This window comes from Ochotona curzoniae, unplaced genomic scaffold (assembly GCF_017591425.1).
Source record: "Ochotona curzoniae isolate NIBS_2020 unplaced genomic scaffold, NIBS_Ocur_1.0 scaffold_2453, whole genome shotgun sequence".
In the NCBI taxonomy this organism is placed as follows: domain Eukaryota; kingdom Metazoa; phylum Chordata; class Mammalia; order Lagomorpha; family Ochotonidae; genus Ochotona; species Ochotona curzoniae.
In genome coordinates this window covers 22687669-22713414 of record NW_024467094.1, presented here as the reverse complement: position 1 = coordinate 22713414, position 25746 = coordinate 22687669, and the positions used below count along the sequence as shown (strand labels likewise).

Here is a 25746-nt window from a genome sequence, read left to right as displayed (position 1 = left end):
GTGCAGCAGGCCCTCAATTGTTGGAACCATCACTGCTGCCTCCCAGGACCTGTTTCAGTAGGAAGCTGGAACCAGGTGCCAAACCCAGACCCTGCAGAGCTGGGCAAAGACATGCTAACCTACATCTTAACCGCTTGGCTAACCATCAAATCTGGCATGTCCATTTAATATGTAACAGAATCAGATGGCCTCATGTGAAGTTGTGGGGTTGAAGGGATGTGAGATGAACTCATAAAGAACCCAACAGTGTCGAGGGATTCTCCTCAAAATTTTGTTGTTGTCATCGTTCACAGAATATGTCCTTAGCCTCCTGCTTCAGCACAAGCTTCAGACTCAGCTCCCACCTCTGTTGTGTATCTTCCACTTACATCCTTGCCGCCCTTCCAGAACCCAATTTCATCCTTGTAGGTTTTTCCACAGCGAGATTTGCACAAGTGGAGTCTTTTCTTAAATATTTATTTTGCAGGCCATTTACTCAGCACAGCTATTTTTACAGTGAGTAAGGAGCAAGGCTAAAAATAACTTAGGCCGTAACCAGATCGGTTCTGCATTTGACATTTACGTGGAATTCATTTGCATCTCATTTGTTCGCCTTTCTGTTTAACAGGTAGAATGTAAGAAAGCCCAGCCGAAGGAGGTCATGTTCCCACCGGGGACGAGGGGCCGGGCCCGGGGACTGCCTTACACCATGGACGCATTCATGCTGGGAATGGGGATGCTTGGTGAGTCGGGATGGGAGCCCGGGGAGGGCAGTGGAGACCCAGCTGCCCACTGGGTCATCTACTAAAGGAGCCAGGGGCTTTCCCTGCCTCGGTTTCCTTTTTTGCATAAGAAGGTAGACCTTCTTGGTAACTAAATTAACAGGTACATGTAAAATGTCACACACACACACACACACCCAAACTTCAAAAGCTTGTAGAAACATAAAATGAAAAGGCAAGTTTGTCTAGGTGTGAAAAAGATGAAGTCATGCATATTCCATTCATGACCTCCATTCTCTGTGAGATTTTTGAGCACTCAAGTGTGTGCCTGTGTTTGTGTGTGTGTATTTGCCTTTCCTTTGCCTGCTCATGGGACCCTTGATACGGTTTTCTCTTCCTTGCACCCATCCTCAGAAAACAGGAAAGTCTCCCTTGGGCTTTAGCCGTCTTGACTGACCCCAGGTTGGCTTACTTTCCAAGCTAAGGCTAAACTTGGGAGAGGAGGGCAAGTCCTCAGGGTGGGAGATAATACTGTCTGTTTAAATGATTAACATTTTTCTCTTGGGATATCAAAATTTGCATTTAAATGGAGGTTTTAAATAGCCTGTTTTACTCTTTATTTGGGAAGAAAAAAAAGATAAAAGACAAAGTGTGTTTGTTCTGACTAAAAATGGTCTCTCCTGGCTTTTAGAGAAATTGAGTTGCATACTCTGCCCCCTTCCTCAAAGGTATCTCTGTCCACCCTGTGCAGATAATTGAAAATCTCACTGCTTAAATGGCATGAAAGATGGGGCGAGCAGCAGAGATGCGTGATGGTGTGGTCGCAGCAATAATTAGAAATCTCCAGGCGAGAGAACGGTGTTTTAGTGCAAGTTATTGTGTCGGGAAAATACTAATTAAATGGGATAAATGGTGGTTAATGGTAAAATTCCATTCAGATACATGAGCCATCTGGTTTTAATGGGTTTTCATTTGGTTTGGCCGAGAGTCCCTCTCCTATATTGTTTGATAAGCTCTTTATGTGTTTTCAGATCTGCTGCTGTTTAAATCATTTCAGGCTTCATTTTAAATGTATGAAACTTTACTTGGTCTTACAAAGAATTGTCTTTACATGCTTGTCTTGTGGAAGGAGCAGGGGCAGGTAAAGCTATTTTGAGGAACCTCAGGAAATGGAGCGAAATGGCATGAGAGAAAAACAGTCAGAATGATCATTCTTCTTAAATTAGCTTTGTAGGTTTAACAAGTTTCAAAGGAAACCCTTATTCTAATTTTTTAACGATTTATTTTTATTGCAAAGTCAGGTTTATAGAGGGGAGAGACAGAAAGATCTTTCATCCACTGGTTCACTCCCCAAGTGGACACAACAACCAGAACTGAGTCAATCCGAAGCCAGGAGCCTGGAGCCTCTCCTAGGTCTCCCATGCAAGTGCAGGGTCCAAGGCTTTGGGCCATCCTCAACTGCTTTCCCAGGCCACAAGCAGGGAGCTGGAAGGGAAGTGAAGCATCCGGGATACAAACTGGCATCCATATGGGATCCCAGCGCATGCTTTAGCTACTAGGTTACCGTGGCAGGCCCCCTGATTCTAATTCTCAAAAAAAAAAAGGGACATATAATTCTAAAACCTAGGTGGAAGAAGAAACACATGAGGATGTTTTTAAAAAGAGGCGAGAGAAGACTAGTTTGATCCAATACCAAAACATAGCACAAAGCTGTTGTAATTAAAATAGTAGAATACATAGAAATACATCTATTGATAGGAGACATTAAAGGGTGTATGGGTGTGTGTGGAGGTGTGTGTGTGCAATGTAGCATTAAAGATGCATTGCATTTGGAAAGCAGAACAAAGAAGGAGAAGCAGGTGCAATTTCCGCTTCAATATGGGATGCTTGACATCCCAAGCAGGAGCTTACTCTCTGTGTCACAATGCTGGCCCCTCAACTGAATATATTATGTATGCCTGTCATTATTTTTTAAATTGTATTTTTGATGATATTTAAGTAGTTAGTATTTGTCACTATTTTTAAATAATTTTAAAATCAGAATTATTACATGGCTAACTATAAAGCAATTGTCCGGCTCTTAGTTTCAAAATTAGTTAATTATTCTTTATGAGACATATCAAAAGAAACTCTACATGAATTAGTAGTTTTAAATGTTGAGTTCAAACCTTCAAGAAGTAGGGCTGAATTCATTACTACCTGCTGGCTTTTGGCTTTAGGGGGCTTGAAATGAGTGTTAACAGCCCTCAGGTCTACAAAGGCAAACTTTTTAGGATCCAGGTGTTCAGAAAGTACCATAATTCTAGAGTCCGCCTTTGCACACTAAGAACTTTTTAGGATCCAGGTGTTCAGAAAGTACCATAATTCCAGAGTCCACCTTTGCACACTAGGAACTGGTGTGCTTCCGGGAGAAGCAAAGCTGGCTTGCCTTATATCCCTGGGCAAATCTTGTTCAGCATCACACACTCACAGCTCACCCCTCCAGCACCCAAAAGTTTCATAGTGACAGCCTTGGCAGGAGTTGGGGCTCTTAGGAATGGACATGAGTGTGGGAAACCAGGGCATGCCTCCAGGTGAGAGTGTCATTTCGTCAAGGAGGATAAGGGTGCAAGTGTTCTCTGCTCACAAGGAGGCCAAGAGACTCCAAGAACAACTGGGCATATGCTGAGGTGATAGGAGATGTGACATGGTCCCCGAGATTCTACATGCACCACCTGCATGGCTCCCAATCACTAGGAGATAGAGACAGGATATGTGTCAGATACGTATTCATTTGTCTGACTCTTCCCAGTCCTCCAGTGTTCTTAGCTGGAACAGCCTGACCATGGCAAAGAAGTGGTTGTTAGTTAAAAATATCATTGCATTTAGGAGCTCGTTTGTCCTTGGGTTATACCCAGCCCCACCGCTTGCCTCATTATTTAAGAATTTTGCCTTCAGTGGCTCTGGTTGAGGCTACCTCCTGGTTAGGACCCCCCCCCCCACCAATCCCACAGGTGCTTTCCCTCCTTCTGCTAAGCAGGAAATGGGGTTAATGGTGCCAGCCCTAACCAGAATAGGCCTCCACCAAAAGAAGTCAGGTTCTAGGGACTGTGGACTCCTCACGTGTCAGCTGCGTGACCTGTAGTAGGGTAGCTTTGCCTTGCTGTTCTTTCTGGACCCCATACAGTAGGAATTGTTGGCAGATAAATGAAGACACTTATTGTCTGGCAGATGCTGTGTTTTGTCAAATCCAAAATGCCGTGACATCTTCCTGTGCCATTCAGAAGGAAGGTATGCTGTGAATTAAACTGTGGGAAGCTCCCTCATCACACTTCCTGGAGATAGATCCCACCTGCAGAGATTTTCAGGTGTGAAAATGTGTGTCCTTGAGTCAGCAGGATTCAGTAGCAGCTCTGTGTACTCCAGCTAGGAGCCATAGGTAAGCAGAGTGATACGTCAGACACAGCATCCAAGGAATGAAGTGGTGATCTCAAGGTCTGGTAGCCTGTTGTCCCAACCAAGCCCCTGTGCTCCTCCAACCCTTTTCCCATGAACTCCTGGGCTGCCCTTCTTTTGCCCATTGACCCAGCCCAGCACTGGAGCCTCGGGGCCAGGACACTTGCATGTGCCATGCTATAACCGAAGCCTTGGCTCCATCATGATTCTATTTCACTCTTTTTAGCGGACCTCTTTGCTCTAGAGCAGCCCGGTGGCACGGAGCATAGTCTTGTCCTCTGGTGAGGTGATCCCTACCATTGTTCCCAACAACAGTTTGGCTGATGAACATGGCTCCTGTAGAAAAGCACTTTTGAGCAGTGTCTTAATGAATAAATTGAAATTTCAGTGGTTACGCTTTTATTGTTGAAAAGAGAAAAATGGTAGCACTTCTAGGGATTTTTTTCAAATTCAGGATATAAACCATGAAAATATTAATATTCATTTATTCAGTGGATATTAACTAAGTACCTACTTGGGGTCTGTTGCTGTCCTGGACACTGGGGGTGTGGCAGAGAGCAAGCCCCGTGCACTCCAGAAGCTGTTTTCTATAGTGAGGGCTCTGAGACAATCACAGCGCTTGGACACCGTGGAACTCATTTCTAAACATCCCGTAGGATATCCTGTAGACTTTTTGGTCTGCATCTAAATCCCATTTGGGAAAGCTGAGGATCATGTGGCTGCCAAGTTATTCTGTTTCGGTCTCTCCAAAAATTGCTGCAAATATGTCTGGGGAAAACACCCACCTGTTTTAATACTAGCTTCCATAGCCTTTGACCAGATCATAGAATAACCAGTCCAATAGGAAGTCCTTCAGATGCAGAAAAGGAGGGTTCTTCCCAAAACTAGGTCTCCTGCCTTTGACCCAGATGAAACCAAGGTCAGCTGAAATCCTTGGAAAAGGTGTTTTTGCAGTTCCATGGGCCTCCTTTACCCTGTGGCTCCAAGAAGCCACCCCATCTAGTAGAATATGTGCAGCATTTCTTTATGAAAGTGGGCTTCCTAAAAGCAAACAGATGACCATTGATATATTTGATTCCTCTTGGCTTTCTCTGGCCCCAGTCACATAATCCCCCTGCCTGTAACTGCTAGCCTTGTTCACTCGTGTTCTTTATTTAACATGTCAACACCAGGGGTGGGGAAACAGCACATGGCCAAGGCCTTGAAAGAAAATACTTCATGCTGGTGGGCGCAGAAATGGAGAGACACTGGAGCCAAAAACATTCTTACCTGCACTCTCCTAAGAGGTCCCCATGGAATCCTGGCCCAGTGCTCCTCGGTTTTAAACCCCTCTGAGATCAAAGTGAACAAAACCAATCAATGTTGAAAAGGCCTAGGAGAAGCAATGGGCTGAGTGTTGCTAACGGGTCAAACAGGAGGCGGGATACTATGTAGAAGCATGCCTCTAGAGATGTGTTTGTCATTTCATGCAAGGTTTGTCCCTTCCCAAAATGGCCTGTTTGGATTTCCTGGGAAGGCTTGATTGCTCCACTTTTTTCTGATGGCCAGAGAACATTCAGAATTTCTGACATCATTGTCCCTCCAGAGTCATGAGGTCACTAGAAACACAGTGGTGGGGAAATCCTGCTTGCACCTGTCCAGCCACATGTGCACAGTAACATATATGTGGCCTGTGCCACTGTAGCTCACTGTCACTCAATTCCAAGTGGACTGCCCCTGCCACTCAGGCATCTTTGTACTCTGGCCTTCCCATCCTTTCCAGGAAGGGTTCTCAGGCTGGGTGTTTTGTCTGTTTGCAGACCTCATGGAGCTGATGCGGTGCCGCAGGCAGCACTCTGCATGTCACACAGCAGCTGTGTCACATGCTGGCGGCTCCCTGGGTAAACAGCCCTTCTCTCTCTCTCTCTCTTCCCTTTCAAGTTGGGCCTGGTGGGAGCAGTTTTCCGTGACTGAGTAGCTAAGTAACAGACCCTGAGGGAGGATGAGTCATGGACCTGTCAAGAATGCAGACCTCTCCAGGGCCAGAGAGATGTAGAATCTTCATTCTGAGAACCCCACCAGCATCCTTGACATAGGTCCCCAAAATGAGCTCGCTGGCAAACTCCAGTTCTAGTGTTGATTGTTGAATTTTACTTTCACCATGGAAAACAAGATTTGCAAGAAAGGTGCTCAGCCAGGCAGAAGGTTTGATTTCTTTAGTTTACTGACAAGAGATAATTACTATGGGATTGATCAGGCATCCGGAGTACTGGAGCAAATAAATTGTGCAGTGGCCAGCACAGGAGGGGCCTAGCTGCTAATGGAAGCAGTGGCCGGGTCACCCCACCGTAGCACGGCGTGATGGAGCATCCACACGGGTCTGCCATAATGCGCTATTGATATGCAGCCAGCCAATTTCCCCCGTGTGGCTGGGGCTGCGAGCTGGCGGGGCAGAGCTGGGCTGCACAGCAGCAAATGAAGAGGAAAATTGAAGTAATGTTGTATTATAAATTTATAATTTCATCTGCCTGACCTAGAGGATGCTCAGTGATGGAGAGTAGACATGAGATCCCCCACTCTGGCCCATGCTGAATTCTCATGTTCCTTATTCAGGAGACATGGGTGGGTCCAAGAAGAGTGGGGTCCACCAAAGCTGGGGTGAACTTGGCTGCACTTTGTGTCCTTGTTGACAATCATGTCATCCCAGTGGCCTGAGAGCAGTGGAGAGACTAACTGTTCCACCCGCCCATGCTGTCCTGTTCTACTAAAATATTTAAGCTCTCCAGCTCTGGAGCCATTTTTCATCACTAAAGCCCCTAGGCAGTAGTGATTTGGCTGCTTGCATATAATCCGTTTATCAATATTGTTGAAATAGTGATATGAGAGAAATAGTGCTAAAAAGGCCTGATTTGGAAGTGAGTGATTAATTTGGAGAATTGGGCTGCCCGGCCATTAAACAAACAGCAAATCCAGAACCAGCATGTGTGTGGTGCTTGAGGGGGTCCAGGTCCCAGGCTCTGCTCGGGTCTCTGCTCCCCTTCACCATCAGCGGCCCCCAAGGTTCTTAAGTTCTCAATTGGTGCAAAGCTGTTAGGTCATTCTGTTTTGCCTGGACAGCCCTCTACCCATGAACACCTGGGTCAGAGAAATGGAAGGCTGCATTGGAGCCAGGCACCCCTGAAGTAGACAGGGCATCTGGCAGGGAGTCCATTGTGAGTGGACTGGGGAAGGCTTCAACTGAACAAGGGAGGGGAGCCCCAGCTGATCTCTGGGGATTAGGTGTGCAAGCAGTACTTGCAGGATCCTATAAGATTTCCCCAGCTGGAGAGTCCAAAGATCCTAGAGGGTAGGGAAGACCCCAGCCTTAGATAAAAAGCCCCCAGAGACTGGGTGGCTCAGGATTGTTCGTTTCTCACAGTCTGGAGGCTGTGAGATCCTAGGTGAACCCCACAGCTGATGTGGGCCTGCATCCTTACACATACCATCTTCTCAGTGTGTCCTTGCATTCTGCATGGGGCAGAGGTCTCTGTGTGACCCCTGTTTTGTAAGGACCCTCACTTTCCTGACCTGATCACCTCTTAATGCCATCACACTGCTGGTGAGGATTTCAGCATAGGAATTGAATGGAAAGAACAGATATTCCAATCACAGCAACCCCCAAGGCATGTTCCCAGCCAGAGACAGAACCAGGACCAGTGGCTCTGACATTCAGACCAGCACACTTCTGGATGTAGCAGCAGGCCCACCCATCACAGGCAGGAGCTACCACACCAGCAGTCATGGGAGAGTAGGGAACCTGTCTCTCTACCACGGAGGCACAACAGTTCTGAGTGGGCAGCAGGAAGTCAAGCCAAGTCTGAGGGGAGTTAGTGAGTGATCCCCTCCTTGTACTCTTTCTTGCATGACCAGCAAGTACATGGCATGACGTGGGAGGAGCCACTGGAGAGGCAGGTGGTGGGAACCCAGCAGATGCTTGTAAGGAAGTGCAGAAGCACATGTGGGAAGAGGTCACTGCTGGCTTTGTCACTGGCGAGCCTGGAGCCTGCCACAAACCCACCTACAGAGGAACCCTTCTGCTAGCATTTTGGTAACAAAGGACAGGATCTACACTCGCTGCTGTAAATGACAGAGGAAGTTATCAGAAGGAGCTTGAGTAGAGCATAGAATTGACAGGAAGACCAGAAAATAGGACTCAGAAAGCAAGAAGAAGCTGGTGGGCTGAGCCAAAGCCCAGATGTGCCTGGGCAGGTGCCATACCTGGGTGCTAGATCCTGCTGCAGGTGCCAGAATAAATGCTGAACCATAGCCTCTTTCCTGACCCACCAAACCAGAGGTGGATCCCCAGGGAGGTGTCCAGTAACCAAGTACAGTGCCCTTGCCTTCCGGGCTGCCATGCTTAAGAGGAGCAAGAGAGAGGCTGGCACAGCTTCCTCAAAGAGCCAAGGCTCATGCTTAGAGTAGGGGCTTCAGGCACAAACACAAAATTGCCCCACACGTTTACCCCTCATGCCAGAGCCAAGGTCACACTTGTAGCGGCGGCAGGATATAGAGGGAGGCAAAGTGAGCCTACAAGGGTAGGAACAGAAGTAGCCAGGGGGTCCCCGAGGCCACAAAGGCTACTCTGACCTTGGTGGTAGCCAACACTGGCAGGCAGAGATGTCACAGGTAAGGCGGAGGACAGATACAACAATTTGCTGCTTGCCCTGTGCCTAGCAGTGATGGTTTCCATGCTTCCTCCTTCCCCCGTCCAGTTATCAGCTGCAATAAGCCTAGAAACAACTCGCTTACCCTGAAATGCTTGTAGGAACTTGTGCCCCAAAGCCTCAGAGACCACACTCCATGGGGTATTATTTTTGCCACAAGCAGCCCCTCATCATTCTCCAGGGGTCTTTCAAAGATTTTGACCTCTCTGCAGATTGTCTATGCTGGGTCTGGGGCTGCTAGGAACCTGCCTGTCCTGGGCTGTCACTCATTATTAGGCTCACAATCCCAGAGGTGCAAGTGCAGGTTTGGGTCTGACCACTCAGCCGCCATCCCCACCCCCCAAGTGCCCAGGCGCAGGGTACTGACCCTGTTGTCCATTGCCCTGGGTGGAGGTAAGGTGAGGACTTTAATCTCCTAGTGTCAACAGCGTTAAGGTAGAATACACGCAGGTAAGCTCTTCAAATGTCAGATTCGGGCGCAGGCCTCATGCCTGGTGCTAATGCGTGGCATTTACTCTGCAGGTTCAAGAAAGTGCATGGACTTTGGCAGGGCAGTGAAATGGGGTGGGTTGTCTGGCTGCCCAAATACAGGCTGATTATCAGCAGTATCCCCTGCCACCAGGGAGAAGGGGACCAGGGTCTGGATAAAGACCCTCCCAGGAGGCCATTGGTTTACGAAGGAAGCTCACTCCAGCCTGCTTCCCTGCTGGCTGCCCTAGCAGTGCACCACAGCCCAGAGACAGTGGCACTAATGGAGCTCCGTCTTTCTGTGTTCAAGGCTACCCCAACTTTGTGGCAACCTATGGCCGCGGCTACCCCGGATTCGCTCCCAGCTACGGCTATCAGTTCCCAGGTAAGTAGCCTGCCCTCCTGGGCTTTGGGAAACCTGGGAGGTGGGGTATAAGTAGCAAGGGAGGTGGGAGGAAGACCCCAGAAAGAAACAGTTCACTCACATGTTACTTTCGAGATGACCTGAATGTGCTAGTTTTCAAGGTCAGGATGTGGCTCAGGATTTCCAATGAATTTCAGTCATTCTTGAGAAAGGGAAAGATGGTGGCTGGAGGCTCCCTTGCTCACTTCCTTTTCCTGACTCCTGCTGAAGGCTTTTTCTCACCAGAGACAATCTAGGTCCAGGCTTCTCTTTCCGACTCCGTCACCCCGCTACCTGTCTCCTCCATCCTGCGAGCCCAATGTCCAAGGATTCCCTGCCCTTCTGCCTCACCCCCTCCAGCTTGCCCTGACTGCTCTGGCTTCTCTGCCCCTGTGGTATGTCCTGCTGTTGTGCTGCTGGTGCTAGGGGGTACTTTTCTGGCTTTCCTTCTGTGTGGGCATCAAAAGCTGGCAGCAGAACCCACCCACTTGCCTAGGCTGCTGCATCTCTGAGCAGCAAAACAGATGGATGTGGTCTTGGAGGGCTGATATCCGGGGGCCAAAGAAGCCGTGTTTGAGGAGAGGCCACTGGGAAGCCGGGTGTCAGTGGATGGACAGCTAAGGCTCCTGAACCAGGCATTAGGAGTATGGGCTGCCTGCTGAGGTCGGAAGCTGTGATGGGATTGGGCCTCGGGCAGAGGATCCCATTTGTTGTCATCTTGTCTAGACTCGGCCTAAGAGCAGGAAGAGATGTGAACCAGGGAGCAAAGGGGGCAGGGATGGGGCTTGGAGTCTGGTACTGTGAGACTGCTAAGCAGGAGGAAGAAGAGAGAGCTGGGCTGGACTTGGTCTTGGCCCCAGCCTGAGCTGTGGGACCAGGAAAATGATTGGCACACCGTGAGCCATGATGCCCTATCACTGACAGCTTCCTTGACCAGCTGGTTCTGACACCAGCCAGCACAGAGGCTGTGGCCAATCACCCACCTTCCCCTAGCTGTCTCTTCTATAAACAGTGGGGTCTGCACTTCTTTGTGTGGATCACAGGACAGAGCTTGCAAGCTGGGGGCTCCCATGAGAGCACTCTAAGACAGGGGTAATTTCCCACCGGGATGTTCTGGTTCAGTCTCTTGCCTCATGCCCATGAGGAGTGTGGGTGCTACCTGAGCTGCCAGCTGCAGAGCCAGGCTTGGAGCTGGGGGTTACTTGACCATCTGTCCCCCAATCGGGTTGCCTCTGTGACCCCTGTCCCTATCTGTGACTCAGTAACATCTCATCACTCCAGCCTGTCCTGACATTTTTTCTTTGTCATCTTCTGCTGCAAGGTCCTTGCGCCTGCCAAGCCCCACCCTATCCCCTCTGGCTCTGTGTGTGGACCCTGTGCCCCTCCCAGCCTCTCTCTGAGTCCCTCCCCCTGAGTCTACGGGAACCATGCACACCCAAGTCCTGGAGAAAGAACCAGACACCCCACGCTACTTTGAACACAGCCCTGGCCCAGAACTGTGGTCTGCCCAGTTTCCTTCCCTAGCCCCTGGCCTCCCCATGTCAGGTTCACCTGTTCATTTCTGTTCTCATTTCACTTTGCAGACTCTTTGCTGATTTAAGACATGATTTTTTATCATTTATCTCTTAGGAAAGGCATAACAATTGGGGCCTTGCTACCATTTCTAGAGTGAGGACATGTGGCCCAGGCCCAACTAAGGTCATCCCAGCTGCTGTCATTGCCTAGAGAAGCTCAGTTCTAGCTGCCTTCTGAGCAAATGCTCCTTTCTCCCCGTCCTCTTTTGTAACCCCTGCCATCCTTATTGCCGCCTTCGGTTGTTTTTGTAAGTCTTGTTCTCCATTGCCTTCCCACATTGTTTCTTGCCATCACTGTAGCTACCTGTCCCACTTCACATCCCCAGAGGGTAGTGAGGCCCCAGGGCAGCTTCTTGCCAACTCCATGGAACCTCCACAAGGAGAAGGTGTCTGGTTCCTTTTTATAATGACAAATCTGGCATTTCTCAAAGTGGTGGCCCAGACCCTTGTAGCTGTGTGGCTTAGAGCACTGTATCCTGTAGTGAGTGGCCAGCAGCCAAAGTGCACATACACACACACAGACCCGCCTATAAGAATGTGGAAAACCTAGCTTGTCAGAGCAACTGTATAAACATTTGTATAAACTGATTGTTACTGGGATCTTCTATGGCTGTTTTTCCAGAGACAGCAGAGTCACATCCAAGCACATGGGCACTGGTCCACACTGGACCACTCTGTCCCCAGCCTCACCTTCCTGGCTGTGCTTGCTTACTTTATGTTCCCTGTTTAATGTGAGGGGACATGGAGGACCCAACATGGTCCAGCCTCTGGCTAAGCCATGTCCCCCTGATGCTCATCCCAAGAGGGCTTTCTGGTCCCTTCCACTTCCCTATTTGAAATCTCCCCAACTGTGTTGCGTTAATGGCTTCAGTCCAGTTGGACCCCTTGAGAGTCACTCTCTTGTCCCTGCACGTGGCTTGTGAGAAGTGAGTGACCTACGTGTTTCCGCTGAACACGTGTGCTGTAAGCACATTGGTCAAGGGTCAGTGTCCTTGAGACCCAACGTGTACAATTTAACTCATTTCATTAAAGATGCTTGATGGAACAAGTGTTTAGTTTCCTTAGTTTCCTTTTATTTTCCTGCAGGCAATTTCATAAATACCGCCCCCCCCAAAAAAAAAAAAAAACCACAACAGCAAAAATCTGTTTGGCCTTTCTTTCCCCCTTCCTGTTTTGGCTTGCTATGAATTGCTTTGGTTTGGTGAACTTACCCTGGCAGGCTTGCCTCACAAACACAGCCATTGTGAATTTTCTTCATCTCTGTAAACACTTCATTTGTGCTTCTCTTTAATGACCTTTTTTTTCTCCCCGTTAAGCCACCGAGATAGAAAATAAGCTGTTTACCATGGACATGCTGTGTGCTGCCGTCTCTTAGCTGACAGCGTCCTACTCTCACTCTGGGGGAGCCAGATGCACTGAATAACCAGCACCAGTCATGGCCTCGTGCAGTTTGCAGAAGCACACACATGCCCCCAACTCCCCCAACTACCACACTGCTTCTGAACCCTCCTTGCTTCTTGTGCTGGCGTGACGGTGGTGGCCTGCTCTTGAGTAGAACACCAGAGCATCTGCATGCCCCAGTTGCCATCACTCCCGCCCTCCTATGAAACAGCACAGGAGCCCCAGGAACCCCTTGCATGTGTGCACCAGGCATGATGGGCACCCATGGCTACACTTGTACACGTGGCTCATGTTTGTTTGGTTGCACCTGTGCCTCACCTTCCTGACTCCCTGAAGTGGAGCAGTGTGGGTTAGAGGAGGCACCACAGAGGTGTTTCTGGATGTGATGCCAGAGGACCTCACTTCCAGGGCTCATTTGGCTGTGTAGTAGCCATCGTGGACCAAGTTGCACAGTGAAGCCTGGGGATACTTTGAGTTGTTCTTGGATATTTTCAAGAGTGGGTGTCAGTATGTTTAAGCCAGCTCTCTGGTGTAGTTTTCTAATCCTTGTGAGCCACTGTGGCACTGCCCGTTGTTACTCAGTGAAAAGAGAGACATGAAACCAGAGAGTTGTTGGGACTTCCTGCTCACCTTTATTGCCCATTCCTGCTTTTCCTGCCTTTTTTTGGGGTGATTCTCAAGCCCTGGATTAGGTCCCGGCAAGGAGGTATGAATATGACTCCTTCAAGGTGCTGGGACCCCTTGAGCATCCGGCAGTGTGGGGAGCAGGTGCTCAACTAGAGAGAAGGGAGCTCTGAGGAGACAGGGAGGTGGTACTCATCCAATGTCCCTCTGGAAAGTGTGGTAGCAGAACTAGATCTGAAAGTCACATGGGATTGGCTATGTAAAGAAGGGAAGGAGATCCCAGACAGAGTCGTGGCATTTGTAGAGCCCGAATCACACAGTTTTAAGAAAGCAAGCAAGCACCAACAGTAAAAAGACACAAAGAAACGAATGGCATGAACAAAATAAGGATTTGCTTCTCTCCCCCATGGGATTCCATAATCTGAGGCATCTGGCTTTCTTGGTCTATCCTCTGTATCTAAGACTCCTCCTCCTCAGGTAAGGAAGCTGCTCATGTGCTGTTCTCATAGGAGGGCAGGAGTGATGGCAATTGGGGCTATCACTTAATCAGTCTGTAAGAATGTACCTCTTCCCTTTATCAATCTTGGGGAAGAAGAGAGGAATAGATACTAGGGGGCACTTGGAAGTCTCCACCCCAGACCTGAGGAGGCAGGGGAGGCCCCAGGGTTATGAGCATTTCAGAGTTTGGGGAGCCTGCAGCCCTGTCTTGGGTGGGAGGAGGCGAGACAGAAGTCTGAGCAGCAGGTGCCTATGAGTCAGGTTCAAAAAACGAGATTAATACCAGAGCCTGCACAGTATTGTAAGAGAATTTTAATTGGACGATGTGGAGTCGGACTCACATAGTGAACCTGGGCACTTGGAGCAGGGGTAGGATATGGTTTGCAAAGAAGCTTTGAGGGTAAGTCTGGGAAGATGCCTTAACCCTCCATCCCTGCCTCCCATGCTCTGCCTCTGTCTTGGCACCACTCCCCTTGCTGCCTTTGCTGGCTAGGGGTTCCTTTGGAGTCCTTCAGCTTTACCAGAGGCAGCAGGGTTAATATGGCCCCAACCACCAAAAAGTCTCTGGGCATAAGTCTTAACAGCTGACAGTGGCCTTGTCTTGGGACTGAGGCATCCAGGAGGGTCAGGCTACCATCTCCTGGCTCAGCACCAAGGTCTCCCTCCCAAGACACCAAAGGCCAATAGCAGGAGCAGTGTGATAGCTTGCATGGCCGGCTCTGGTTCTGGAGGTGCCCAGTGTATATCCCCACCTCTTGGGTGACAGGAAGGTGGCTTTATATCAGGTGCAATATTGACTGGCTTGCTGGCTTCAGGATGACACTGAGGCCAGATCATATAGCCCAGCAGCAGGTGAAGGATACTGGGCAGTGGCTGTATCAGGTTCAGACTGCACACCATATCTTACATCTGCAGGCCAATCATGGCTCGTAGTGTTGGGTGATTCTGAGTTGTTCTAAAGGACAATTGTTCTGGGTTTCACACAGTGAGGAAGGGTTCACAGCTCAGGGGTGTTCCATACCTCTGGAGGGGAACCCACTCTGGTCCATTACTGGTGAGGGCTACTGCAGGTTAACTTAATGGTTTGTCCCATCCTGAAGGTGTGGCTCAAAGGTGAATTGTGTTTCCAAGGGGGTAGCCTGAGCAAGGGCGGGGACTGTCCTGTACCACTCATCGAAATGGTCAGAATATACTGCTGGCTTCCATGCTTGAGACTTAACATCCTGGGCCATCGCAGGAGCAACCGCAGCCCACCAGAGGCACAGAGAGCCCCTTGAGAGGTGTGACCACCAGGAACACTCAGTCATCTGCTTCCCTCCCTGGCCTCTATGTGCTGTGCTCTCTGGCTTAGTTCTTGGAGGGAAGGAGCCCCTGTGGTCCAGGAAGGCAGTTTGGGGCCTGGCCCAAGGTTGTGTGGTGGAATTACAGAGTCAGTGGCTTAGGAAAACATTTTGTCTGAGTGCAGATCTTAGCCCCACAGCTCCTTCCTCCTGTGTCAGTTCTAAGAGACTCCTCCCTCACTCTCCACCAGGAAACATCCTTCCTGGGAGCCTCAACAGAAGCCCTGATGGGTCGGGTCCTCAGGCCCTGCCTGGCCCATGGCTTCCCCTGAACTCTGGGATGGAGAGAGCCAGTGAACAGCAGCGAGTTGGGAAGCTAGTCTTGAAATATCAAAACTAGATGGATGACTTGCTGGGTTGGGGCCCATGACCTTGGACTTGGGCACATTGTGGGCAGAAGTGCTCCCTGCCGATACTGCCCATGTGTCTGCATCATTACTGGCCCCCTAATCCCTGCATCCCCATCTCTAGGAATTACCCCCTACCACAGCCTGGTTTTAAATTACAGGCCAGCTCCCCCCACCTGCACTCCTTCAGGGACAGCCCACCACTTCCCCACCTGGCCCCAGTGTCCCTGGGGCTTAGTCTCTCATCTTAGGGGCAAACTTTGCAAAGCCCACCCACTGCTTCAGCAGAAGATGGAGCACGGTTGACTGACATGCCCCAGGTCCAGACAGCCTACAGAAAGAGGCTGTGTCCCCATGTTCTTCCCTCGGCATGGAAGATTAAGAATTGAGTGTATTCACAGATGAGAGCAGGGCCTGTGCCTAGTGGGTGCTTGGTAAGTATGCAGGCATGGACTGGCACTGTCTGAACTGCCAGGGCTCATGGGTTCCACTCTCTCTGTTACACTGTTCTGCATAAACACAGGGAATGGGACCGAAAGAGCTCCCAACTCCCTCTGGAAAGCCCAGAGCATATGGCCTCAGGCAGGCCGTTGGGCTAATGCTTACCTGCAGTTTGCTGGGGAGGTCCCCTTGGGGCCTTGGTCGCTCTTCTGTCAAATGGGGACATGGATTGCTGCCCACTGCCTGTCAGTCCGTGAGGGTTACAGTGAGGAGCTTCCCAAGAAGCCGGGGTGTGTTCACAGCAGAGAGCCCATATGAGGAGCTGAGGCACCAGTGGGGATGCGGGGTCACCATGAGGAAGCCTGGGTCACTCTCTGGCCTAAAAACCCAGTGCCCACTAGTGCCTGTTTCCCCCCAGCCTACCACTGCTGTCTCAGGCCCCCCTCGTTAGGTGTACCGGTCCCACAACGTCCCCATTAAGCCTGCCAGCAGGAACTTAATCACCTTTCTGCAAGCTTTCAGTTTTCATTTCCATCAGCTGAAGCGAGTGAAAGGCTGCAGCTTAAAAAACAAAACAATGAAAAGCCATCAATTACTCCAGGTGTGAAATTCTAGTTAGACAACAGGGCCAGACTGGGGGTGGGCAGCTGCTGTCCCAGCAGCCCAGCAGCCAAGGACAAAGCAGAAGGCCAGAGTGCGCCTAGGGGCCTGCCCATGGGCTCTGTGCCCACATGCAGATCAGCTTGAACACACCTGCCCCCTGGAGACCTCACCCAACTGCATCCAGCCTCTGCTCTCTGCATACCTGCGGGTCTGGCGGGAGCACCCTTCCACAGTATGCTGGAGCACAGGGACACCAGGGGGTGGGATCAGAGCCTGGGAGGCTTCTTGTAGGTGACCAGATGTGCTCATTGCTGGCCTGACCAGCACATCCACAGCAGTGTGCACAGGGCCCTGAGTGAGTGTGGAGGAAGCAGAGCCAGGGACTTGGCCTAGAGTAGCTAGAGGGAGGGAGGTCCAGGTCTCTGGGCTGTTCTGATAGAATACCGTGGACTAGGTGGCTGATAGCCCACAGGCAAGTCCAAACTCCACCATGTGGAACATCTGCTCAGGGTCACTTCCTGGTTCGTAGAGAGTCACTTTCTGGACTTGTTCTCCCTCATGAGGTAGAAGCAGCTAGCTAGTCCTCTGGGGCTCTCCTACAAAGCCACTGGCTACCTACAAAGCCAGCAGCCACCCAAGGCCTGGTACCAATCAGCCCAGGGTGAGAGTTTGAGTGTATGAGTCTTGGTGGCTGCTGGAGGCAGCAGACACAAACAGCTGGACTGACTGCAGCAGGCACCATCTGAGCAGGATCGTCCAGTGCGTTCAGGGGCTCGCTAGGCAGGTGCTTAGGGAGTGGTTTTCCAGGCAGGGGACCCATATGAAGGCACGGGCAAGTTACTCCTCATGTTCCTGCCCCCTTTGATGCCACAGCTGCTGTCTGAGCAGATGCTGACCTGGTCCCTGAGCAGACTGTGGCAATGGGAAGCCGATGCCAGCTCTTCCCAGACCCCAGACATCAGAGGCAGACGCTTGGTAAAACAGCGAAACTTAATTCCCTCCTCCGCCCCCTGCTATACAAGGCATCTGTCAGTGCCACCAAGCAGGCCCAGTAGCTGCATTGCTGGCACTGAGCTAGGGAGCCTGGCCCAGGCCTGATGTCCTCCAGACAGGAGGACCAAGCACAGCCTGCTATCCCTCCCAGGAAAGCCTTGGCTTTCAGAGACCAGGGCCAGCTGTCTGCTCCTGAGCAGTACCTGCTTGTTGCCACTCGGCTTGCTGCTGACCTGCAGTCCCAGCCTTGAGCATGCTGGGATTCAGGTAAGGTGGGAGCGGACACCTTTTCTCCACCCCTTGTGTTGTGTCCATGCATGCTCCTCAGGTCCCTCTCAGCTTCCTTCATGCTTTTAGCACTATTACTAAGTTCTTACCACATCACATAACAGGCTCTGCCCTGGGTGTTGGGGGCATGGTGGGGAGCCTGTGTCCTGACAGGGTGCTTGTTGGGCAAGGGGAGCAAACAGGAGTTCATCTAGAATGGAAGGACACAGAGAGGTTCCCCTGGGCCTCATCTGCTGCAGGAACCTGGAGCAGGTGCACCAGAAGAGTGCTGTGTGTCAAGGCGAGAGGGCAGTGGAGGGCATTGACCCACCTGGACAGCACAAGTGTGGGGTCCCATGATGCACAACCACACCTATGGTGACCTCTTCTGTTGTCATGGCCACCCTAGCCAGGCCCTTCCTGAGCTGCTGTCACTTTGCCTCACCATGGGTAGAACTTGTACTTGAGATAAAATATACCCTTATCACTCACAAGCAAATTATAAATGTTATCAATGAAAGCCCCTCGGATGTGAAATGTCATGTAAATTAATAGGATTTTTAGGCACCAGAAGGATTTCTCTGCTCCACTACTGCTGTTACCTTGGGCAATAATAATAAAAATAGAAATAAAAGTTATGATTCCACTTATTGAGCACCAGATCGCAGTGCTGAGCACCTGGTGCTGGCTCTTCACTGCTTCTCCGTGGCAGCTCGGTTTTCAAGGAGATGTCATTAATGGCATTTCCAAGAAGAAAAAAGGTTGAGGGTGAAGTGACTGGGCTTGTGCACTAGCGCATGTGGGGGATGTTGGCCGCCTTGCTTTTGTCCTGTGTTATGTCCTGGTTCCTTTAGCCTCACTAGGCTACTCCATGGGTGTAGTGGAACACAAGGGCCTAGGTGGCTGAGCCTCCTCATGCCTTCAGAGACCAGGGATGGAGAGGATTCCAGGGGAGCTGTGTATGTCTTGGTCATGTGTCCTAGCACCCAGCTCAGTCGTCTTTTTGCTGCTGACTTGGAAAGGTGAGACCTTCAGGGACCTGTGTACCCTTTCTCCTCAGTTTTGGACAAGAAAATTCTTGGAATTGCCTTCCCCACACTCCCGTTCTGAGTACTACATCTTCTGCTGGCCGTGTCCACCTTCATCCAGGTAGTTACAATGAGACCTTCAAGCAGTCACAGCCTGAGGTTTGGCTCCAGGCCAGCCACATCTGAGGCATAGGTCCTCCACTTTCTCCCTAGCACAGATAGCCACATGCCCTCTTAGCCCAAGGCCTAACTTCCCTCCCCTACTCACTGGGGCTAGCAAGCATGCTTATAGCAGTGGTTGCCATGGACTAGGTGCTGGGTAAATAAAGTTTGGCAGGCCAAGGGCTGAGGGTTGGTGTGGAGTGAAGAGCCCTGCCAAGGTTGCCCAAGTTCTGGGCATGGGGGCTCATGCTTTCTGTTGGGAGGGATCCAGCAATGCAGAAAGAGAAAGGGCCCGGGGAGGATGCTGGACCCAAGGCTGCAAGTAGAGCCTGCTGCTTCGTGCCTCTCAGATGAGTACCCCAGACAGTATTCTTGGCTCCAGCTGCACAGCAGAGTTCTCCAGGGAGCTTTCTAAGTTTCTGTTGCCCAGGCTATATCCCCAACAAATTGAAGCAGGATTTCTCAAGGTAAGGACCAAGCTCGAAACTATTTTTCAGGTCCCCCAGGAGAATTTCACTGGACAGCCAGGTTGGGACCAGGGCTTCCTGAAAGAGGGAAAAGTGGGAGGTACAGGCAGTGAGTGCTGGCCCTGTGGGCCTAGAGCTCCTGCCAAGGTAGGTGGGGGCATATATTCCCCGAGAGGGACCATGGGACTGGTCTGAGCACCTTCCTGCTCTCACTTCGTAGTTCTTGACCCTGCTTTCTAAGCAAGGAGCCAGGCTCAAGTTGTGAACAAAGTCCATTCCCAAGCTGTTACATCCTGCACCAAGCTGACAGGCAGCAACTGCAGGTGTGGACACAGAGAAGGGGCAATCCTCACCTGGCTTCTGGCCCTCGGGTGCACGTGGCCACAGGCACCCTGTCCTGTTCCCTGGGTTCCACCACGTCAAAAGGAATCTGCAGGGAGACATTTCCCACCCCCAGCCTGTGGCCCCAGTTCTGTGCTTGGCTCTTCCGGAAGTTTCCTTGATGTTTCCCAGGAGAGCACCCTGCTGTTTCAGGTTTCCACAAACCCTGCTGTCTGAGGTTTAAAGTTGCAGAGCACCTGCTCCTTCACTCCCATCCAAGGACAGGATATTTTTGAATTTTTTGTTTTTTAAATTCATCATAATAGCAAGGCGTGTTGGGAGCAGTTTCTATCATTCCTGTTCGAGGTCCAGCCTTCGGAGCCTCTCTGTCTTCCTTCAGGCAACAGGGCAGACCCAAGCAGTCCTGTCCCCTTCCTCACTGGCAGGTGGGCCAGGCCTGTGCATCGAACTCCTCTGCCTTTCTGGAAGGAGGGTTTCTGGCTTTTCTTTTCTTGGATTTATTATTTTTTATTGGAAAGGCAGATTTACAGAGAAAAGGAGAGACAGAAAGATCTTCCATCACTGGTTCACTCCCCAAGTGGCCCAAATGGCTGGAGCTAAGCCAGTCAGAAGCCAGGAGCTTCTTTCAAGTCTCCCACATGGGTGCAGGATCCTAAGGCTTTGGGGCCATCCTTGACTGCCTTCCCAGGCCACAAGCAGGGAGCAGGAAGGGGAAGGGAAGTGGAGCAGCCAGAATTAGAGCAGGCTACTGTGCCAGGCCCAGGTTGCTGATTTCTAAGAGGCTCATTGTCTCAGTGATAGCCAAGGGCCTAGGGTGCAGGTGAGGCATGTCCAACCCAACCCCCTACCATCTTCTCCAGTGCCCTGCCCGTCTGCTGTCTCCTGGGAGAGACTCTGGTGCCAGCTCCAGGACTGTTGGGCTCACTTCTGCAACGGTGTATGTGATCAGATTCCTATTGAGAATGAGACAGGACCTCGGGGTAGGTTGTGGTTTTTGTCTCAAATGGACGTCGGTCTGCTTCCCTTGAGGCTGATCGTGTGCCTGTGTCTCTGAGGTTATCAGCTTGACCCTCAGGAGTCCTGCGTCTTCCCACTGCAGAAACATGGGACCTGCTTTTCTGCACCCTCTCTCTCTGCTTGGATGTCAGGCCTGTGCGCCTCCTTACAGAGAATTGGCCCTGCCACCCGAATCAGACCTGCCCTGCAGCCAGAAGTCTCTGGGTCCAGCAAGCCTAGCAGGTGGCAGCGTTTCCAAACTCTGGGAGGATGTGTTAGCTATGTTCTGGGTGACAGTTTCTCCTTTTGGTTGCTTATTTTTGAGTGCTTGGATTCAGCAATACACCACCAGCTATAGTCAAGAGTATATGAGGTTTCTATGTTCTCAGTGGTAGTGAGGGGGAGGGGAAAAAGGGTATGTCAAGCAAAAGCAGCACAAGAGTAATGATATTGCAAAGGGGTGCAATGGCCATTGGAACCTGTAGCTGTCTGCCATGAGGGAGGCTTTTACAGAAACCCCCAGAAGACCTTGCAGGTGTGTGCCAGCCATGACTTTGCCAGCGCTTCCATACCTTTAAACCACAGCTTCTCAACCTTGGCTATAGTATTGCAATCACCTGAAAGACCATGAAAGATCACAGGCTGAGGTGGCATGGCAAACCCAATGACTCAGAAGCACCTGGTTGGGATCTGGGCATCTATGTAAGTTAAAGCTCCCTGGGGGCATTCCAGCCAGCAGCCAGGGTTGGGAATTCGTGTGTGAGGCAGAGCGCCCCTACTGAATCCTGGCCACAAGGGCGTCCTGAGTTTGCCACTGCTTAGGCGGGCAGGGGTCATGAGGCAGAGTGGCTGCTGCACCCCAGCCACAGCTGATTCGGGGCAGTAACTCCAACCTGATGCCTGGGTGATGCATCCACACAATCTGATGTCACCTGGTACACGCTGAGGATCGCCTATGGGGGAGATCCTAAGCGGAACATGGGACTGAGTGCTGGCCCAGCCTGAGAAGTCGGGTCTGTGCTGTTAAAAAGTGCTTGGGGAAGGCAGAAATTCAGGAACCTGTGGACACAGGACTGTGTAATCCTCCCAAAGCAATGAAACTCTGCTGCCAGATTCACAGTAAAGCTTCCAAGCTGTGTGTGCCCAACAGTGTCTTGGCTGTTAGCAGGATGGTGCAGCTGCCTCAAGGGGTCATTATCCTCAGATTCATGGTAGCATCAGCTTCTCATTCCAGGGGAGTTTACAGGACCTATGGAGGTTACCTTGCCTGCCCTGCTTGCAAACAGGGGAGTGGCTCAGGACCAGAGCAGTCTAGGACCACCCACAAGTCACACAGCCAGAAAGGGGTCAGCCGGGGCTGCAGGCTGAGCTTAGCTGCCAAGTGCTGCACTCTCTCTCCTCCCAGGCTGGCAGGAGCAGGCCTTTGCCTCTGACCCCTGCTTCCTCAAGAGGCTCCTGACACAACAGGAGGGGACAGCAGGGGACCTGGGACCTCAGGAGGAGGGGCAAGGGCAGCAGGAGGTGGCAAGCACAGTACAGTGTGGCACTTATGCCAGAGGCTCTCCCCCTTCTCTTCATCCTCCTTGGCATCTCTCTGGCACCTGTGACTCCAGCTCAGTCCCCGTGTTGACAGGGGAGGTCAGACTACAGTGCTCAGCAGTGCCGGCCACTCTGTCTCCAGCTTGTATCAGAGATTAAGAGAATAAATTTCTTTTCCTGGATAAGGGCTTGTTTTGTATGTTTGATTTGTTTTGTCTTCCTCTTTGTCTCAGATTTTGGGTCCGAAGATGCTCAACTCCAAAAAACAAACCTCTTGTGACCCAGCCTCTGTGTTGCCAACCTGCCCCTCACCCAATCCCATCCCACCCCCTGCCACCTCTCCTTCACCATCTTTTCATGCTTCCAAGCAAACCTCCTGTTTCCAGTAGCTGGAAAGAGAGTGTGAAAGAGCCACTTGACCTTCCTCCTCTCCCCCACTTCCTCTGACTCCTGCTGTGCACCTGCAGCAGGAGCCCAGGTGGACCAAGAGCCAGGACAGGGGAAATAACATCATTCCTTCAGCCATCTCTGCCAGCACCCACCTCTTCCGAAACCTAGGTCCTGCCCAGAAGATGTGGGGTGAGGACGTGGCGGGGGATCCCCCCTCGTCTGCCTCTCTCTGGGGTCCCTGCTGCCCTCTGGGGAAGGGAGCAGCCTCCAGGCCCAAGTATGTGGCCTTCGCAGGAGCTGGGAAACCCTTTCCCACAGCAGCCAGGGACAACTGCGTGCATTTATTTCACCTGCATCTTTCTTTTTCCCCCTCCAACAGCCCTATTACCATATTTAAATGCAAGTATGTCTCTTTCATTGACATTTTCAGTAGCTTAGCCTGGCCTTTTTAGAGTAGCTTGTTCCCTTTGAACTCTGCCCTCAGTAGTACTGTGTAGCTAGGACAATAGTCTTAGAATGTAGCGGGCTTCTAGTTGGCACTGTCTGGGGGACCACTCTCATTCTTCCCTCCTCTGCTCCCTGCCCTTCGTGGTGCATGTCCTCCTCCCTCTTGTCTTGGAGAAATCCCGCTGTATGAATGGCCCGGTGGCTGAAGTGGAGCAGCTCCATTGGGGGCTGCTTGTTAAGTTTGCAGCTGGCTTCTGGCACATCATTAAGACCACAGTCATTGCAAAGGGGCCTTGCAGTCAGGCCCCCAGGTGAGCCTGGAAGGCAGGGAACAGCAGAGGGGTGTGTGTGTGTGTGTGTGTGTGTGTGTGGCTCTGTATGTGCCTGCTGGTGCCCGGGAGAAATCGGGGGAGGCACTTGGCTCACCTCTTCCTTCCTCTGGGTGTTCTGTAGCCTCATGGTGTCCCTCTGGCCTCTGACTGGACCTATGGCAGGGATAATGTTGCTGCTCGGTACATTTGCAGAGAGCACAAATGTTGATAAAGAAGGAATCCAGAGACCCACCTTCCCCCAGAACCTCCAGTGCCAGCTTCCTTTGAACTGGGGGCTTCAGTCAGAGGAGCCCCAGCTCCAATGAAGATGAGGACTCACCCCACAGCCCGCCCCGCAGCCCTCCAATCTCCCTTCCCTGCTCTTCCACAGGAACATGCAGTCGCCTAGGGACGAGAGAAACACACACATACACATACAAGTGCACGCAGTCACAAGGGGAGAGAGACGTACACACACACACATACAGATGCACGCAGTACCCTGGGGGAGAAAGACAAACACACACACACACACACAAGAGGTGCACACAGTCACCTGGTGGAGAAACACACATGCACACACAGGTGCATGCAGTCACATGGGGAGACACACAGATGCACACAATCACCTGGGGGTTTAAAAGACACACACATACACACACACACACTATTGTACACAGTCACCTGGAGGAGAGAGAGACACATTCACACACACCCCATCTGATGCTTTAGTTTTTGGCTAGGACAGGAGTCTTAGAATGTTGCAGGACACTGCTGGGACCCTGCTGATGTGAGGTTTTGACAAAGTCTAAGAGTTCAGAGGCCTGCCAGACCTGCAGAGGTGTGCAGAAGAGCTGTGGTTGACCTGTCCCCTGGCCAGGTTACTAGTTCTGTTAGGAGGTCAACCCCAGCACCTCCTGCCTTTGGCTGAGCACACAGCCTGGAGATCCTGCACAGAGCTCCAGCACCAAGCGACAGGCCCTGCAGCTTGCACAGCCGGTTCTTGTGCATCCTCAGCACAGGGCTCAGCCCTGGGCCTCGGGAGAGAGTTGTCCTCACACCCTTGCACCGTCTCCGAGGGCCTTTCAGAGCCAGTGTCTGGGTGACATGTGGAGCATACTCACCTGACCCTGCTGTGCCTCCCAGAAGCCTAAAGTCACTGCCCCATCCTTGTCTCCCACCCCCACCCCCAGACTGCCATGCAAGTCCCTTTCCGTGCCTGTTTTCTGTGTGGAGGGGTGGAGTGGCCGGGTGGACAGGCCCTGCAGGGATGCCCTCATCACTACCACTCCCCTCTCTCCCTAGGCTTCCCGGCAGCAGCTTATGGACCAGTGGCAGCAGCGGCGGTGGCAGCAGCCCGAGGATCAGGTAGGGAGGTGTATGGGGCAGGCGGCTCCCAGGCATGCCCAGTGTGCAGGGAAAGGTAAAGGCGCTGTGGGTCTATGTGGCTGTGTCTGTCCAACGCTCCTCTCACCACAGCCCGGGCGGGGCCCAGGCCGGGACTGTCCCTGAGACTGCAGCCCAGGGGGTGGGGCAACTCCCGTGGGAAAGAGAAAACTGGCTGGCTCCTGGACCCTGAGGGCCTTGGCTTTCACTGGTTCCATAGGCTCCATTCTGCTGGGCTCTGAGCCAGCCAGGGGAGGAATGAGGGTACCTCTTTGTCCCCTTACTGCCTCTGGCAGGTGGGGTTGCCCATCTGGCTGGACGCCAGGGCCCTTGCAGGCCAGGTGGGATTGACCCTTTGCCCTTTTGCCTCCCAGACTTCCCCACTGAGTGAGGTTCTGGGCTTCCCCTGCTATGGAGCTCGGGGCTTTTTCTCCCCATAGGCGGCCCCAGTCCTGCTGTCTCTAGTGGGACCTTTTAGAAGCCTAGCACCCCAAGAACAACATGGTAGGCTCGGGGGAGGGGGCTATCTCAGCAGGGTGGTGGGTCAGGCCAGGACTAAGGCAGGTCCCTGCAACCTTTTCGTTCTCCCCAAAGTGTCCCAGCTCCTGCTCTGGTGCCAGGCGCCCTCCCCAGCCCACTCAGCCCTCAACTCAGAAGCCTTGGCTTGCAAACCTGTGCCCCACACCCTGTGGGCAGGGCCCTGGGTCCCCAGGGAGGCATTTAGTGGGGATGTAATGGGGCTCCAAGGGGGGGTGGGGCTGGGCGGAGGTCTGGTGAGGAGATGCCAGAAAGTGGAGCATCAGAGGCCCAGAGAGCAAATATCAGAGAGCAGAGCCCTAGGTGACAGGCTGGCACAATGAGGCCCATCAGAAAACGTCAGTCAAAATCCGTTCCATGCAAA

The 25746-nt window shown here is 51.7% G+C and overlaps 1 protein-coding gene across 7 annotated transcripts in view; it reads left to right on the top strand.

Moving 5' to 3' along the window:
- Positions 1-25746, top strand: part of MSI2 (musashi RNA binding protein 2) — a 359269-nt gene that overhangs the window by 308732 nt on the left and 24791 nt on the right. For all 7 annotated transcript variants that reach the window (XM_041001046.1, XM_041001047.1, XM_041001045.1 and 4 more), the window contains 3 exons: positions 608-722; positions 9597-9671; positions 24765-24827. In XM_041001046.1, coding sequence (XP_040856980.1) covers positions 608-722; positions 9597-9671; positions 24765-24827 — 253 coding nt within the window. The remainder of the gene's footprint in view (positions 1-607; positions 723-9596; positions 9672-24764; positions 24828-25746) is intronic.